Genomic DNA, 18,621 nt, shown 5'->3' with positions numbered 1-18,621 from the left:
ACTTCTATCAGGCCACCCCTCAGCCTCCAATGCTCCAGCAAAAACAAATGAGTTTGTCCAACCTCTCCATATAGCGAATATGCTGCTATCCAGGCAACAGCTACCATATGACTTTCCAACTTTATACTCAGTGCCTGAACTAGGGAAGGAAAATATGCCATACACTGACTTCACCACCTCATGAACGTTTGTTGCCACTTTCAAGGGGCTACGGCCTTCGACCTCAAGGTCTCACTAAATGAATGTTCCAAAGGTTCGTGCCATTTACAGTATACTTTCCTTCTGCATTTGACCTCCTAAATCCATCACTTCACTGTTATCTAGATCCAAATCCATCTGCCATTTCTCTGCCCAACTTTCTGTATCCTGCTGTATCCTAACTTCGTCATTATCCATAGCTCCACCATCTGCAAACTTAGTAATTAGAACAACCCCATTTTTATTCAAGTCATTGTAATATATTACAAACCGCAGATGTCCCAGCATTGATCCTTGTAAAACATGGCTGATCACATATCTCCAGTTAGCAGAAGCACCCCTCCACAACTGCCCTCTGTCTTTTATAACCAAACCTGTTTTGTGCCCAACTTGCTAACCCACCATGAATCCCATGTGACTTCATCTTCTGGATCAGCCTATTATGAGAGACTTGTCAAATGCTTTACCAAAGTCCATGTAGACAACATCCTCTGCCCTCATCAGTCATCTTTGTCACTTCCTCAGAAAACTCTATAATGTTTGTAAGGCAAGACCTCCACTGTGTAAAGCCACACCGACTGTCCCTAATAAGTCCATTCTTCTCCAAATGCAAATAAATGCTAACCCTAATAATTTGCTGATATAATGCTCACTGGCCTATAATTTCCTGGGTTATCCCTGTTGCCCGTCTTGAACAAAGGAACAGCATTGGCTGTTCTCCAGTCCTCTGTAACCTTGCTTGTGGCTAAAGAGGATCCAGTGATCTCTGTCAAGACCCCAGTAATCTCTTCCCTTGCCTCCTTCAGTATCCTGGGATAAATCCCATTGGGCTCTATAACTAATCTTCCTTAATGTTCTTCAAGGCACCTAATACCACCACTTTAATATTGACATGCCATTCTCCTTGGTTAATACTGGTGCAAAGTACTTATTAAGGACTTGAACTCGCCTTGTTTGGCTCCATGCAAAAGTCACCTCCTTTGTTCTTGAGTGGGCCTACCCTCTTCTCAGTTTCCTTTTTTCTCCTCGAGCCTTGTTTGATTACATCAGAGAAACCCAAGACCTCAGATCAGCTTGTGTGCTATTCTGCAAAATCAGTTACAGACAAAGGAACATTAGCTGTCTTGAACTGGGCTCTATCTGGCCAAAGAAAGTCATTTGCAATGGATTTGAGAGTCAGACATAGACTATCCTCACAGGTTCTGTAACTTCATTCCATGTGGCATGTTGGGGGAGGAAGGTTTAATGGAGATGTGTGTGCAAATTTTTTAACATAGTGCGTTCCAGGCACCTAACGCTCTGTCAGGGGAGTTGGTAAAAGCAGATATGATAGCAACATTTAAGGGCATTCAGACAGATACATGAGCAGGCAGAGAATAAAGGGATACAGACCATGTGCAGGCAGATGGGGTTAGTTTAGAATAGCATCCTGATTAGATTCCCTACAGTGTGGAAACAGGCCCTTCGGCCCAACAAATCCAAAGCGACCCTCCGAAGAGTAACCTACCCAGAACCATTCCCCTGCCCTATATATACCCCTGACTAATCCACCTTGCACTATGGGCAATTTAGCATGGCCAATTCACCTGACCTGCCCATCTTTTGACCGTGGGAGGAAACCGGAGCACCCGGAGAAAACCCACGCAGACACGGGGAGAATGTGTAAGCTCCGCACAGGCAGTTACCCGAGGCAGGAATCAAACCCTGGTCCCTGGTACTGTGAGGCAGCAGTGCTAACCACTGAGCCACTGTGCTGCCCCATGGTCAGCACAGAATTGGTAGGCTAAAGGGCCTGTTCCTATGCTCTGCTATTCTGTGTTGTATGTTCTATATTAGGTACTTTTGTTTTATTGGTAGACTTCTTAGAGCAGCTATCACTCAGCTAAGATTGTGCCTGTAAGTTGAACAAGTGAAGTCTCAGCAATGCTAATAAACATGGAACTGATCATCATCCCTTTCAGAGTAACTCTGCTTCGAACACAAGTATGAACTTACCAGCTTCGTGTCAGACTGCAAAAGGCAACAAGAGGAAGGCGGCACTGCTGACGGCTGCACCAGTACCTCGTAACATCACCATTGGGAGCAGTCCTGTCCTGTACACTCAGTCAGCCATGATTGCAGGTAAAACAGCTGCATGCTGGTTTGTGATTGTTATTAGGGACTGGCACATTGCACGGTGGTTTCTAGTAAGTATTATCACTATAGCGAAGATGGTAAGTGGGCATGACGGGGGGGGTGGCTGCATGGGACACAGTCTGTGCAAATGACAAGTGGGCAGAGGTGCTGAGTGTGCAGTGTCAGGGCTTTGAGCATAGAGGTTGATGTAATTCAGCCGGGAGCTTTAGGGGATCAAAGTATTGCAAAGTTAATAATTATGCTGACAGATTGCTGCTTTCCATCTTTGTTGAACTGCAGGTCCCCAGATGCTGGCCACGATGGTACCCATTCGTCCAATGCACCAGCCTGTACCTGCACCAACACCCCCTCTATTGCCCATGCTGACCAGACCAGTGCAGATGCCACATCATATTCCTCAACGCCAAGTACCAGTTGCCCAGGCAAACCCACCACTCCCTAAGGTGCCAGAAGTGCTGCCAACTAACATGGTGACTCAAGCAGTGGAAAAGAGCAGAAAAGTGAAGAAAGACAAGGTGCAGATGCTTGTCTGTCTCAGTTCAATGAATGAGGGCCATAGAGAATTAGTGGAGAGCAGATAGATTTCCCCAACATCAGTTGCATTCTCTCCGAACCCCTGTCAGTGCCTACCCATTGAAGGACTTGAAAGGATTTGTTGTTGCTGATGTAGTATACAATCTTAATATTGAGCAGTGTTGCTGCCATCTGCCCTTTGGCTTCTGCTACAGATCCTTCATTGTGTAATTTTGCCATCCACTTCCCTACATCCTAATACACAGGCTGCCCTGAGGAGACTGATTTAACTTCAGCACCTCACTGTCCACAACTCAGTGAAGATCTTATCAGTAAACCATTCAGCCCTTTGAAATTGCTGTGTCAGTCAGCAAGAACCTGGCTGATTCAATTGCAACTTGTTTTCCTTGTTGCCCTTCATAACCTTTGAAACTCTTGTTGATCAATTTGACTCTGTGGAATTGGCACATTTGAATTGTTTCCTGAAGTGTTCATTTACATCAAGCTGTTTTCCCCTCTGTCCCCAAAGCTCAGACAGCAACAGCATCCCCATAATCATAGAATCACTAAAGTGTGGAAGCAGGCCATTCAGCCCCATCGAGTCCACACCAGCCCTCCGCAGAGTATCGCACTACTACCCTTGTAACCCTGCATTTCCCATTGCTAACCTGGATACCATGGACAATTTAGGATGGCCAATCCAGCTAACCTGCACATCTTTGGACTGTGGGAGGAAACCAGAGCAAACCCACACAGACACAGGGAGGATTGCAGAATTTGCGCAATCACCTGAGGGTGAGGCAGCAGTGGTAACCACTGAGCTGCCATGCCACCCAAGTCACTGCACTGAATCATGTAACATCCCAACTGTATATAATGTCCTTGTCCATAGGCAGAGCAAGTAAAATTAACCAAAGTTGAATCTGGAATGGTGACCGTCATGCCTTGACCTCTACTTACCTGTTTACTGAGTCATCAGGTCATAGCAATCTTAAGGCCCATGCCTCATTGACGCGAAGCTGGAGCATTAGTACATTATACAATTGACCTCAGTATGACCTGGGAGGAGAAATCAGTGAAGTAGGTTGCTAGTCGCTACCTCGAGCTAGCCTTGATCAGAGTTGGCCCCATTGTATAGCTGTATTCAGGGTTCCTCACTCCTAAACTTTCCTCTTTCAGAATAAGAAAAGCAAAATGAAGATGCCATCATTGGTGAAGAAGTGGCAGAGCATTCAGCGGGAGTTAGATGATGATGAGCACTCGAGCTCCAGTGAGGATGAGCAGAGAGCGATTCTGGCTCAAAAGCGAATTGAGGAATGGAAGCAGCAGCAGCTTCTCAGGTGAGTGCTGTGCGCTACATCGCCACCTGAAGGCCAAGGGGAGAATCTTTTGGAGGATGGCAGGGAGGACTACACCTTTTAACAGTTTCCTGGCCCATGTTCAAAGCTGAGAATGACCCATCTTTGAGCTAGATGTGACTCTCCCAGTGATGTCTGAGTCTTCCCCTCGTACTGAATTCCTGGCTGTAGCATTCACTCTGGGTGTCCTTTCAGCATTCAGCTACTCCACTAACTAACATGAGAGGGTGTAGAACTGAGTAACAGGAACAGGCCGTTTAGCCGTTTGGGCTACTTCACCATGCGATATCATGACCGACCAGGTTGTGGGCTGAGCACCGCTTTCTGGTCTGTATTTCATACCGTTTGGCTACTCTGCAGCAGGATGCTTCTGGAATCAGGATTCAGAAGGCAGCCAGCACTTGGCATTTGTAATGCAATGTGGTCCATTTTTGTTGAACTTACAAGTTTTGAGGATTCAAATTGGCATGGACGTTTCTCAGTCGTTTGAGCTGATTAATAGTTAAAAATGTGTTTAAAACAAAAAAAAATTGCTAGAATTTCTCCAGGCTCAGGAGAAAAGCTGGGTTGTTTGAAAACCAGTCTAATTTGGTCCAAATCCCTCAGCCAGTCAATGTGTTGTTTACTGGTTGCAGGATTATTCCAAAGTCAGGTGGGAAAATGGGCACGGAGTCTATGCTGACCAGTTTGCAGTTGACTAGAATGACTGTGGTACAACAGAGTGCTGTCTTAGTATCTGAACAATCACAGTACAGAGGCATCTGAGTGTGTTGAGGTTCTTTTTGTTTGGAAGTAGCAAATTAGTCACAAAGAGAACTTCAGTCTTTAGGAGTTAGGCAGTGTATGGCATCAAAGGTAATTTAAAAAAATTAGAGTGAGGCAAATCAATTAGCAGAGAGGGGGCAAGAACAGAGCTGAGCAGAATTGACTTAAACAAGAGGTTGGAGGAAAACCAGTAATTAAACAATGATAGCTTGAGTACAGATGAGATGTATTCACTGAAATGGGAAAGACAGAGCAAACAAACCCAGAGGAGCCTGGGTGACAAAGGAGATAGTGAAAGTATGCTGAAGGCCAGTGTCACAGAAAGTACCAGTGTGAACCGAGAGACGTATTAAAGGTGCATGGGGAGGTGAAAAATCAAACAGAAGCAATGAGGAATTCTGATAATAGACTAGCAGCCAACATAAAGACTTCTCTGACCATATAAATAGTGTAAGTGTGGGAATAAAAAGGTCATTAAGGCGAATTAGTGAACAAAAAGGAAATTTACACCTGGGGGCCAGGACCATGGCTGAGGTGTTAAACAAGTACTTTGGACCTAAAGAGAGGTAGCAACTCACCATGATGACAGAGGAGGGAACCTAGTCACTGGAAGGGTTCAAAAATGGATACAGCAGAGTATTGGATAGACTACTGGTACTTGAAGTTAACAAGGCGCTTCAGAAAACCATGGGGCTAGTTAGCTTAACGTCTAAGGCTGGGAAATTGTTGCTGTATTATAAAGGATGCAAAGCATTTAAAAATGCATAATGTGATCAAACAGAGTCAGAACAGCTTTATAGAGGGAAAATCATACCTGACAGATATATAGAATTCTTTAAGGAGTTAACAAGCAAGGTAAAGGGGAAGCGGAAATTTGAGAAACAAATTTGTAGGGATTTCAGTTGTCTGCAAGAATAATAAGATAGTTTATGGTAGGGGATTTTAATCTTCCAAACATAGACTGGGACTATCATAGTGTTAAGGGTTTAGATGGAGAGGAATTTGTTAAGCATGCACAAGAAAATTTTCTGATTCAGTATGTGGATGTACCTACAAGAGAAGGTGCAAAACTAGACCTACTCTTGGGAAATAAGGGAGGGCAGGTGACTGAGGTGTCAGTGGGGGAGCACTTTGGGGCCAGTGACAGTAATGCAATTAGTTTTAAAATAGTGATGGAAAAGGAAAGACCAGATCTAAAAGTTGAAGTTCTAAACTGGAGAAAGGCTAACTTTGGTATAAGGCAAGAAATTTCGAAAGCTGACTGGGGGCAGATGTTCGCAGGTAAAGGGATGGCTGGAAAATGGGAAGCCTTCAGATAGCAATGTGCTGTCCCTGATCGCTGACATCACCCAGTGATTCAGTCCTGACCCTGATCCGTGACATCTCCCAGTGACTGTGCCGTGTCCGTCACCCCTGAAATCACCCAGTGAACATGATCTGTCCCTGATCCGAGCTATCACCCATTAATCGTGTCATGTCCCTGCCCCTGATATCACCCAGTGATTCCGTCCTGACCCTGATCCGTGACATCTCCCAGTGACCGTGCTGTGTCCCTGATCCCTGATATCACCCAGTGATCCTGATCCATGATATCACCCAGTGATCGTGCCGTGTCCCTGATCTGTGATATCACCCAGTGATCATGCTGTGTCCCTGATCCGTGATATCACCCCGTGATCGTGCTGTGTCCCTGATCCGTGATATCACCCCGTGATCGTGCTGTGTCCCTGATCCGTGATATCACCCCGTGATCGTGCCGTGTCCCTGATCCGTGATATCACCCAGTGATCGTGCTGTGTCCCTGATCCGTGATATCACCCCGTGATCGTGCCGTGTCCCTGATCCCTGATATCACCCAGTGGTCGTGCCGTGTCCCTGATCCGTGATATCTCCCAGTGATCCTGATCCGTGATATCACCCAGTGATCGTGCCGTGTCCCTGATACCTGCAGGGTAAGAGTTATAGCTGGGTGCAGGGAAATTATGATGCGGTGAGGCATGACTTAGGATGCGTGGCTTGGAAAAGTAGGCTTCAAGGCAAGGGCGTAATTGATATGTGGAGCTTGTTCAAGGAGCAACTATTGAGTGTCCTTGATAAGTATGTACCTGTCAGGCAGGGAGGAAAGGGTCATGTGAGGGAGCCGTGGTTTAATAAGGAATTGGAATCCCTTGTTAAAGGGAAGAGGACGGCCTATGTAAAGATAAGGCGTGAAGGTTCAGTTGGGGCGATTGAGAGTTATAAGGTAGCCAGGAAGGATCTGAAGAGAGAGCTAAGAGCAGCAAGGAGGGGACATGAAAAGTCCTTAGTTGGTAGGGTTAGGGAAAACCCAAAGGCTTTCTATAGGTATGTCAGGAATAAAAGAATGACTAGGGTAGGAATAGGTCTAGTCAAGGATAGTAATGGGAAGTTACGTGTGGAGGCTGAAGAGATTGGGGAGACACTGAATGAATACTTTTCGTCAGTATTCATTCAGGAACAGGACATTGTTGCCGATGTGAATACTGAGTCACAATTAAGTAGAATGGATGGCTTTGAGGTATGTAGGGAAGAGGTGTAGGAAATTCTGGAAAGGGTGAAAATAGGTAACTCCCCTGCGCCTGATGGCACTTATCCAAGGATTCTCTGGGAAGCAATGGAGGAGATTGCAGAGCCATTGGCCTTGATTTTTATGTCCTCGTTGTCTACAGGAATAGTGCCAGAAGACTGGAGGCTAGTAAATGTGGGTCCCTTGTTCAAGAAGGGGAGTAGGGATTACCCTAGTAACTTATAGGCCAGTGAGTCTCACTTCTGTTGTGGGCAAAGTCTTAGAGAGAATTGTAAGGGATAGGATTTATGAACATCTGGATAGGAATAATGTGATCAAGGATAGTCAGCATGGTTTTGTGAAGGGCAGGTCATGCCTCACAAACCTTATTGAATTCTTTGAGGAGGTGGACGAGGGGAAAGCGGTAGATGTGGTGTATATGGATTTTAGTAAGGTGTTTGATAAGTTTCCCCATGGTAGACTACTGCAAAAAATACGGAGTTATGGCATTGAAGGTGAGTTGGAGGTTTGAATTAGGAATTGGCTGGCTGGAAGAAGACAGAGGGTAGTAGTTGATGGTAAAGGTTAATCTTGGAGCGCAGTTACTAACGGTGTTCCACAAGGATCTGTTTTGGGACCATTGCTGTTTGTCATTTTTATAAATGACCTGGAGGAGGGGTTAGAAGGTTGGGTGAGCAAGTTTGCGGATGATACAAAAGTCAGAGGAGTTGTTGACAGTGAGGAAGGATGTGGCAGGTTACAGCTGCAGAGCTGGGCAGAAAGGTGGCAAATGGAGTTCAATGTGGGTAAGTGTGAGGTGATTCACTTTGGTAAGAGTAATAAAAAGATGGGGTACTGGGCTAATGGTCGGATACTTGGTAGTGTGGATGAGCAGAGGGATCTTGGTGTCCATGTACACAGATCTCTGAAAGTTGTCACCCAGGTAAATAGTGCGGTGAAGAAGGCATATGGCGTATTGGCTTTTATTGGTCGAGGAATTGAGTTCCGGAGTCCTGAGGTTGTATCATGTTGCAGTTGTACAAAACTCTGGTGCGGCCTCATCTGGAGTATTGTGTGCAGTTTTGGTCGCTATACTATCGGAAGGATGTGGAGGCACTGGAACAGGTGCAGAAGAGGTTTACCAGGATGTTGCCTGGTATGGTAGGAAGATCGTATGAGGAAAGGCTGAGGCACTTGGGGCTGTTTTCATTAGAGAAAAGAAGGTTTAGGGGTGACTTGATAGAGGTGTACAAGATGATTAGGGGTTTAGATAGGGTTGACCATGAGAACCTTTTTCCAGGTATGGAGTCAGCTATTACGAGGGGGCATAGCTTTAAATTAAGGGGTGGTAGGTATAGGACAGATGTTAGGGGTAGGTTCTTTACTCAGTGAGTCGTGAGTTCATGGAATGCCCTGCCAGTATCAGTGGTGGACTCTCCCTCTTTATGGGCATTTAAGCGAGCATTGGATAGGCATATGGAGGATAGTGGGTTAGTGTAGGTTAGGTGGGCTTGGATCGGCGCAACATCGAGGGCCGAAGGGCCTGTACTGCGCTGTATTGTTCTATGTTCTATGTTCTATGATCCCTGGAATGGTAGGTCTAACATATGAGGAATGGCTGAGGATCCTGGGATTGTATTCATTGGAGTTTAGAAGATTAAGGGGAGATATAATCCGTGATCCTGCTCTGTCCCTGATCCGTGATATCACCCAGTGATCCTGCCCTGTCCCTGATCCCTGATATCTCCCAGTGATCCTGCTCTGTCCCTGATCAGTGTTATCTCCCAGTGATCCTGCTCTGTCCCTGATCAGTGTTATCACCCAGTGATCCTGCCCTGTCCCTGATCAGTGTTATCTCCCAGTGGTCCTGCCGTGTCCCTGATCCGTGACATTTCCGTGACCATACGGTGTGTATGTTTGCTCCTGTAGTGGCCAGGCTGAGAAGAATGCTAACTTTGAAGCACTGCCAGAAGACTGGAGAGAGCGACTGAAGAGGAGAAAACTGGCTTCAAGTTCTTAATGTTTTGAGGTTTTTTTTTACTGTTTGTGTAAACTATTTTTCTACATTTCTACAAGAACTGTTTATTTGTGTAAATCAATGTGACTGAGATATTGGATCTGTGAACAGCTTGGTGCATGAGCAATAGATTTAGTGGTCTGTATGCAGCCAAAATTTTTTTTAAAGATTTGAGCGACAAATTAATTCATGTACTAAAGTGATTGCATCCGTGCTGTGAGCTAATCCACCTTTACAGATTCATATCTGTGCTGTACATTTGTACATAACATCAATAAAAACTTTTTTTTTAAACAATGGTCTTGATTTCTTTGTTCTGACTCTGGGTCCATGTTGTGTACCAAGTACATTTCCCATCATGCTTCTGTTACACCACAGGCCAAATGTAGTCACGATCCACCCCTGACTGTCTGCGATCCGAGGGGCAGTTTATATATCACTGTCTCTCCTCTGGGTACAGTTTATTTACCACAGTAACCCCTCGGTGTGGTTTATACCCCACTGTCCCAGCTCAGGGTGTGGTTTATACCCCACTGTCCCAGCTCAGGGTGTGGTTTATACCCCACTGTCCCAGCTCAGGGTGTGGTTTATACCCCACTGTCCCAGCTCAGGGTGTGGTTTATACCCCACTGTCCCAGCTCAGGGTGTGGTTTATACCCCACTCTCCCAGCTCAGGGTGTGGTTTATACCCCACTCTCCCAGCTCAGGGTGTGGTTTATACCCCACTCTCCCAGCTCAGGGTGCGGTTTATACCCCACTGTCCCAGCTCAGGGTGTGGTTTATACCCCACTGTCCCAGCTCAGGGTGTGGTTTATACCCCATTCTCCCAGCTCAGGGTGTGGTTTATACCCCATTCTCCCAGCTCAGGGTGTGGTTTATACCCCACTGTCCCAGCTCAGGGTGCGGTTTATACCCCACTCTCCCAGCTCAGGGTGCGGTTTATACCCCACTCTCCCAGCTCAGGGTGTGGTTTATACCCCACTGTCCCCGATCAGGGTGTGGTTTATACCCCACTCTCCCAGCTCAGGGTGCGGTTTATACCCCACTCTCCCAGCTCAGGGTGTGGTTTATACCCCACTGTCCCCGATCAGGGTGTGGTTTATACCCCACTGTCCCCGATCAGGGTGTGGTTTGTGTACCACTGTCCCCACTAATGGTGCTGTTTACCTAACACTATCTGCTCGAGGGTGTGGTGTATATATCACTGTCCCCGATCAGGGGTGGTTTATATATCACTGTTCCCCATCGGGGTGCGGTTTATTTATCACTGTCCCCGATAAGGGGGTAGTTTATATATCACTGTCCCCGATCACGGTGTGGTTTATATATCACTGTCCCCGATCAGCGGGTGGTTTATATATCACTGTCCCCCATCAGGGTGTGGTTTATATATCACTGTCCCCCATCAGGGTGTGGTTTATATATCACTGTCCCCCATCAGGGTGTGGTATATATATCACTGATCCCGATCAGGGTGTGGTTCATATATCGCGGTCCCCGATCAGGGTGTGGTTCATATGTCACTGTCCCCGATCAGGGGATGGTTTATATGTCACTGTCCCCGATCAGGGGATGGTTTATATGTCACTGTCCCCGATCAGGGGATGGTTTATATGTCACTGTCCACGATCGGGGGGTGGTTTATATACAACTGTCCCCGATCAGGGTGTGGTTTATATATCACTGTCCCCGATCAGGGGGTGGTTTATATACAACTGTCCCCGATCAGGGTGTGGTTTATATATCACTGTCCCCGATCAGGGTGTGGTTTATATATCACTGTCCACGATCGGGGTGGTTTATATATCACTCTCCCCGATCAGTGTGTGGTTTATATATCACTGTCCCTGCTCAGGGTGTTGTTTATATATCACTGTCCCCGATCAGGGGATGGTTTATATACAACTGTCGCCAATCAGAGGGTAGTTTATATATCACTGTCCCCGATCTGGGTGTGATTTAAATATCACTGTCCCTGATCAGGGTGTGGTTTATATATCACTGTCCCCGTTAATGGTGTGGTTTATATATCACTGTACCCGATCAGGGGGTGGTTTATATATCACTGTCCCCGAGCAGTGTGTCATTTATATATCACTGTCCCTGATCAGGGGGTGGTTTATATATCACTGTTGCCGATCAGGGTGTGGTTTATATATCACTGTCCCCGATCAGGGTGTGGTCTATATATCACTGTCCCCGATCAGAGTGTGGTTTATATATCACTGTACCCCAATGATGGGGTGGTTTATATATCACTGTCCCTGATCAGGGTGTGGTTTTTTACATCACTATCCCCAATCAGTGGGTGGTTTATATATCACTGTCCCCGATCAGGGTGTGGTTTATATATCAATCTCCCTGCTCAGGGTGTGGTTAATAGATCACTGTCCCCGATCAGGGTGTGGTTTATATATCACTGTCCCCCACCGCGGTGTTGTTTACCTATCACTGTCCCCGATCAGGGGGTGGTTTATATACAACTGTCCCCGATCAGGTGTGAATTATATATCACTGTCCCCGATCAGGGTGTGGTTTATATATCACTGTCCCCGATCAGGGTGTGGTTTATATATCACTGTCCCTGATCAGGGTGTGGTTGGTATATCCCTGTCCCTGATCAGGGTGTGGTTTATATATCACTGTCCCCGATCAGGGTGTTGTTTATATATCACAGTCCCTGATCAGGGTGTTGTTTATATATCACTGTCACCGATCAGGGTGTGGTTTATATATCACAGTCCCTGATCTGGGGGTGGTTTGTGTACCACTGTCCTCACTAAGGGTGCTGTTTACCTAACACTATCTGCTCGAGGGTGTGGTTTATATATCGCAGTCTATACTCTAGTGAGCGTTTGTTGGCTGAGACAGAGTGCCTCTTGAATCCTGTGGACTCTTCAAGCCATAAGTGATATTCATTTTCCCAGTGTTGCTCCTGCCACGCTTGGTTTTAACTCTCATGTCGAGCAAAAGACCTGTGAGTCGACTCAATAATAATAATAATAATAATAATAATAATGCTTACTTATTTGACACAATTAATCCCATTACAACAAAATACACTATTAATTAACTGTTTACATCACCAATGCATCTTGTACTTAAACTTGACTCTCGACGATCGTATACTACCACACTAGAAGTTGGCTGTTTTCCACGTGGTGATGTCATCTCATCTTCTCCCAATGATCTTGGGTACCTTCTCCTGTTGGTGGTTGGTCTCGAGTTACCGCGGTGAGCAGTGATTCTTATACCTGAAAGTCTTCGTGCCCTTTTAGGAGGGTCTTTACTGTTCACCAATGGATGATCAGGTTTGATCAGACCCAACTAGGTGTTGGCATGTTAATGGCAAGGTGGTCCTTGGAGGTATTGGGTGCCCATAGCCTCCTCCAAATAACGGTGTGAGGCGCCCCCGTGTATGTTACACACCTTGATGTCGCCGATCACCTGAGGACTCTACTCAAACCCAAATTTGGGTGTGTATTGTAGGGTCTGTAGCTACCAAGTTGATTGCATATTGTCTGTTGGTAGCTACGGCCTGTCTGGATTCTGGTTATTAGCACATTCACTTTGGTCAAGGCTTGTTTTAATTTCCCAGCATGCTTTAGTCATTGACCGCTTTTGTCAACTCCATCATCAATGCATTTTGAGCAGCCACAGTCCATCCTCTTGATCCCGAACATGAAAGGTGCTGGATCAATTAATCAAAGGCCATTCTCTCTGCGGTGACTGCACTATCATTCAAGCTCAAACAACGCGCTAAATATACTTAAACAACTCGACTCCTACAGATAGCATATCAGGAAATCACACTTAACTAAGATCAAGCAAATACAAAAAAATTATAACAAGAAAATGGAACAATGAAACAAAGGTTATAAAACTACAATAATAAAAAAAATTTATAACAGACACAAAACAAATACATACGGAAACAATTGTTATAAAAGCACAAAATAGTAATGAGAATTTTCATAATGAAAACTGAACAAACATTATGAAACTGAGGAATATTTTATACTTTGGAGAAAAGACCAAATACAAAATGAGAAATGGAACAATCAAACCAATGTTATAAAAAACCAAAGACTATTTTGTACAAACAATGGTAACTAATATTCACCAAGCTGAACCAAATATTTACAGTGTCGCCAAGCATTTACAACGTGGTGATAGTGTTCAATATTTTAAAACAAGTGAAGGTGAAGGAGAAGGCGCCCTGTCTGAAGCACTAAGATGAGGCGGTCAGCACGACTGATGATTTAAAGACAAGTGAAGACAAAGTGAACAAAAGTCAGGGAAACTGAAGAGCTATCACTTGGTTAAGCCTATTAGCATGCACAGGAATAAGAGTTAGATTAGATTACTTACAGTGTGGATACAGGCCCAACAAGTCCACTCCAAAGCGCACCCACCCAGACCCATTCCCCTACACCTGCACCTAACACTCCGGGCAATTTAGCCTGGCCAATTCACCTAACCTGCACATTGGGAGGAAACCGGAGCACCCGGAGGAAGCCCACGCAGACACGGGGAGAATATGCAAACTCCACACAGTCAGTCACCTGATGCGGGAATTGAACCCGGGTCTCTGGTGCTGTGAGGCAGCAGTGCTTAAATTGAAAGACCTGTGAGATGTATGTAAATTTGGACCATCAGAAACTGTTGTATCTCACCTTGGGTGCCTGTCAGGAGCTGTTTCATCACCCGCATTAGTGAATGAGTGCATTTGTCAGATAGGTACCTCGCAGAGACTCATCAGTGTGTTGTGAATCCTCGGGTCTCTGGGCAATACTGAATCCTCTGGGTTCCCATGTTCATGTCCTGTCATTCCCTCTAGTGGTGACACCTGGAATTACCATTTGGCAGTCTGAGTTAGACTGTTCTTCCATCGTCCATACTAGCCTTTTTGTTTCGTCACGTCTCCATGGGGCAGGTAGGTTGTTTGGGATGCAAGTTATAGTGAGTCGGGGATGTTCGATCTGCCTGTCTGTCAGGAGGTTATCAGGGAGTCATGTCGGGTCTAGCCTGTTGGGAGTGTTGTTAGTTAGTAGCGAGTCATTCCAATTTGTTAGTCTGCCATTGAGTCATTTAAAGGGTCCGGGGTCCCTTGGGCTTTGAAACTGCAGTTGGTGGCCGTGACGGGAGAATATACATTTCGTCTGACTGCAAGGATGTTTCAGGAGTTATCCTTGGTCTTGTCATCTGTTCTAGGGCAGGGTCATCCATCAGATATATATTAAGGTGGTAAGAGTGGTTGTGTTGAGTGCCATAGGCTTTTAGCTGGTTTATATGGTACTAACCGGTTTTCCCTGTGGCTAGCAGAAGTTTGTACACTGAAGGGCTCACCCTATCCATCACGATGTGGGCACCTGAATATTTAGGGGAGAGAAGGGAACTTGGGTTGTGGATCTCTGGGATATACAACAGGATTAACTTTACTGTCAAAATAAGCCTTATTCATTTTCCTGAAGGCTGCTGCTAACCGAGTAGTCTTGATATTTTCGGTGAGCTGCTGCACTGCTTTTTTGTGAGTGAGGGCAGGTTCTGTGAGGTCGAGACCAAACAGGCGGTCAACTCATTTCATGGGTCAGCCTGTCATCAGGGTGTGAGGGTTACACTCTGTGGATCGCGAGCTGTTGTTGCGTACTGTCAGGATGTGAGGGTTACACTCTGTGGATCACGAGCTGGTGTTGTGTACCGTCAGGGTGTGAGGGTTACACTCTGTGGATCACGAGCTGTTGTTGCGTACCATCGTGAGGACAAATGGAAGTACTGTGTCCTTGGTTTGAATGTTCTGCAGCACCATCTCCATGATGATCCCTTTTAGGGTGCGGTTCATCCTTTCTATGATCCCACTAGATTGGGGGTGGTATGCAAAGTGGAATTTCTGCTCTATCCCAAGCAGTCATCACAGTCTGCATGACTCAGCTGGTGAAATGGGCTCCCTGACCTGTCTCAATAGTGAGGTGTAGGCCGCATTTCGTAAGTTTCCGTGCGGTTGCTTTGGCTGCTTTTGGCCTGACAGGAAAAGCCTCGACCCATTTTGTGAAAGTCTTTATAATGATTAGGACGTAGGTATATCCATTTTTACATGGTGGAAAATGACCTGTATAGACAATTTGTAAATCTGTCCAGGACCTTTCCACTAGATGGATGTGCCTCAGTTCCCTCCCTTTTGGGCGTACCTGTCCAGGTTGTTTTGGGCACAGACAAGGCAGTTCCCTATGTAGAGTACTACATCTGTCTGTAATTCAAGCCACCAACACAGTTCTTTTAATTGTTCGGTCGTGACCTTGATTCCCTGATGCCCATGCCCAATGTGTTATCAATACATGATTTGGTTCCTGTCTTGTATTGGAACTACATAGACTCCTGCTTCTAAACTAAGCCATCCTGTACCTGTAGGATATCTCTCCAGTTGGCAGAAGCCTCTGGATAGACTCTTCCCACAATGTGTTTTAAGGAATCATCACCGTGTTTTGCTTGCCTAAGATCCTCAATGTTTGCTGAGCTGACAGTGACTGCATTTACCTGCTCGCTTCGCTGCCAGAATTCTCCCACATGAGCACCTCTCTTCGCTAACTCATCCGCTTTGGAGGTGTTTTGTGGTGGTTTCTAACCTTAATTATGTCATGTTTCCTTCCACTGGCGGCCTGCAGTACGTACTTTAATAAGGATAGGAGTTTCCCATTGGCAGAAGTAAAAACTCTAGCTTCCCATCGTGGTAAAAAATTCAATGAGGCTGTTGCATACTACATGCTTTTAGAGTATATATCCGTGGGTGAAGGGAACAGATCGGGATGGCCAACTATGTAGGCTACAGCTGCTAGTTCCACAGCCTGGGCACTTTCGGTGGCTGGGGAATTTTAATGCTGGTTCAACTAGTGGCTGTCCTTGAGTGTTGGTCATATATATCCCACAGCCGGTGATCCAACTGCCATCCTCCATGGTGGAGGATCCATCTACATAGATTCTGTGTCTGCCTGGTGATCATTCAGCTTTGTTTCTCCTGCTGCTTAAGTATAAAGGGCAGTGGGGTGTGTAGTAGCTATGATTTGGCAGTCATAGAGTCATAGAGATGTACAACGTGGAAACACACCCTTCGGTCCAACCCATCCATGCTGCACAGAAAACCCAACCCAATCTAGTCCCACCTGCCAGCGCCCAGCCCATATCCCTCCAAACCCTTCCTATTCATATACCCATCCAAATGCCTCTTAAATGTTGCAATTGTACTAGCCTCCACCACATCCTCTGGTAGCTCATTCCATACATGTGCCATTCTCTGTGTGAAAAAGTTGCCCTTTAGATCTCTTTTATATCTTTCCCCTCTCACCCTAAACCTATGCCCTCTAATTCTGGACTCCTCGACCCCAGGGAAGAGACTTTGTCTATTTATCCTATCCATGCCCCTCATAATTTTGAAAACCTCTATAAGGTCACCCCTTAGCCTCTGACGCTTGGGGAAAACAGCCCCAGCCTGTTTAGCCTCTCCCTACAGCTCAAATCCTCCAACCCTGGCAACATCCTTGCAAATCTTTTCTGAACCCTTTCTAGTTTCATGTGTCAAGAGTCATGTGGCTCTCTCCCATATTGTAGGTTATCAGCTGGGAAGGTGGGCACCTTGGTTTGTCTGACCATGTTGTCCTGACCTTGAAGCAGTAGAGTCCATTGTGCGGCTCAAATCTGACCCAGGGAGCCATCTTTGATTTGGCCGTCTAGTCGGAGCTGGATTGGGGTGTGATCAGTTGACATAGTCAGTGGGTTTAAACAAATAATGTAATTGAAGTACTGGACTGCCTAAAAGGCTGAGGAGATGTCACTCACATATGGAAAGCCCTTGCTCCATAGGCTGTAAGACGTTGGAGGCATAGGCCGCTGGGCCTGCTCTACCCTGCCAGTCTTGCAATAAAACAGCTGCAACTTCTCGGATGTATGGTAAGTTAGGGTTGGGAACTAGTAAGGCAGGTGCTGTTGCGAGGGCGTGTTTTAAATCAGTTATTCCCTCTGTGTGTTGAGATGTCCAATTCCAGGCAGCGTTATTTTTCAGCAACTCTTGAGAGTGGGGCTGCCTTGGTAGTGAACTCATCAATGTGGTTCCTGCAGTATCCCACTAAACCTAGGAAAGATCAGAGTGCACTAACATCTCGGCGGAGCGGGAGTCGTTCTATGGTCTTGTTTCGCTTTTGGTGTCTCTCCTTTTACTCATGGATGACTATCGACCCCAAGTATGTAACCCTAGTCTGCCAAGTTTGTGACATTTTCAGATTTATTTTACATCCTAGCCTGCATACCAGATCGAGGAATTCATCTAGGAGCTGAATGTGCTCCTCTTCTGAAATAGTTTGTCTACATATTGTGCTTGGCAGCCAGGTTGAGAAAGCCTTTCTAGTCCCTTGGCTAACCGTCTGTGAAAAGTTGATGGAACCCTTGGGGGTAGATAAGGCCAGGTATACGACTGTACCTGGAAGGTAAACATGAATTTGAACTGACACAATCGATTCAATGGTATGGATCAGAAACCGTTACTGATATCAAGTACAGGGGAACCTCGATTATCCAAACAAGATGGACGGGCACTATTTCATTTGGATAATTGATTATTCGAGTAATCAATTAAATGCCTTTCCTCGGGGCTCGGTTTAAAGTCGACTCCCCCCCTTTTGATGTGAAGGGCAGTGCTTGTCACTGGCCACTCGGGTGTTTTCCCTCTTTAAGAGAAAAAAAAATAAAAATAAATAAAGTCGACTCCCCGTTCAGGAGATGAACAGCAGCAGACAGCGAGCAAGGCCCCGCCCTCCAACCCCATCCAACACTGCCTCCGTCTGCCCCGCCCTCCAACCCCATCCAACACTGCCCTCATGTCAGCCCTGCCCTCCAACCCCATCCAACACTGCCCCCGTCTGCCCTGCCCTCCAACCCCATCCAACACTGCCCCCGTCTGCCCCGCTCTCCAACCCCATCCAACCCTGCACCCCCGTCTGCCCCGCTGTCCATCCCCATCCAACACTGCCCACCGTCTGCCCCGCCGTCCAACCCCATACAACACAGCCCACCCGTCTGCCCCACCCTCCAACCCCATCCAACACTGCCCCGCTCTCCAACCC

General features: G+C 46.2%; 1 protein-coding gene across 2 annotated transcripts in view; it reads left to right on the top strand.

Moving 5' to 3' along the window:
- The window catches only part of fnbp4 (formin binding protein 4), a 43,876-nt gene extending 34,068 nt beyond the window's left edge, over positions 1 to 9,808 (top strand). For both annotated transcript variants that reach the window (XM_072591901.1, XM_072591902.1), the window contains 4 exons: positions 2,160 to 2,319; positions 2,614 to 2,849; positions 4,027 to 4,187; positions 9,424 to 9,808. In XM_072591901.1, coding sequence (XP_072448002.1) covers positions 2,160 to 2,319; positions 2,614 to 2,849; positions 4,027 to 4,187; positions 9,424 to 9,514 — 648 coding nt within the window. In that variant the 3' untranslated portion in view covers positions 9,515 to 9,808. The remainder of the gene's footprint in view (positions 1 to 2,159; positions 2,320 to 2,613; positions 2,850 to 4,026; positions 4,188 to 9,423) is intronic.
- Positions 9,809 to 18,621: the final 8,813 nt, after the last annotated feature.

Source organism: Chiloscyllium punctatum, chromosome 22, assembly GCF_047496795.1.
Source record: "Chiloscyllium punctatum isolate Juve2018m chromosome 22, sChiPun1.3, whole genome shotgun sequence".
Lineage (NCBI taxonomy): Eukaryota > Metazoa > Chordata > Chondrichthyes > Orectolobiformes > Hemiscylliidae > Chiloscyllium > Chiloscyllium punctatum.
This window is presented reverse-complemented; position numbering and strand designations above follow the sequence as displayed.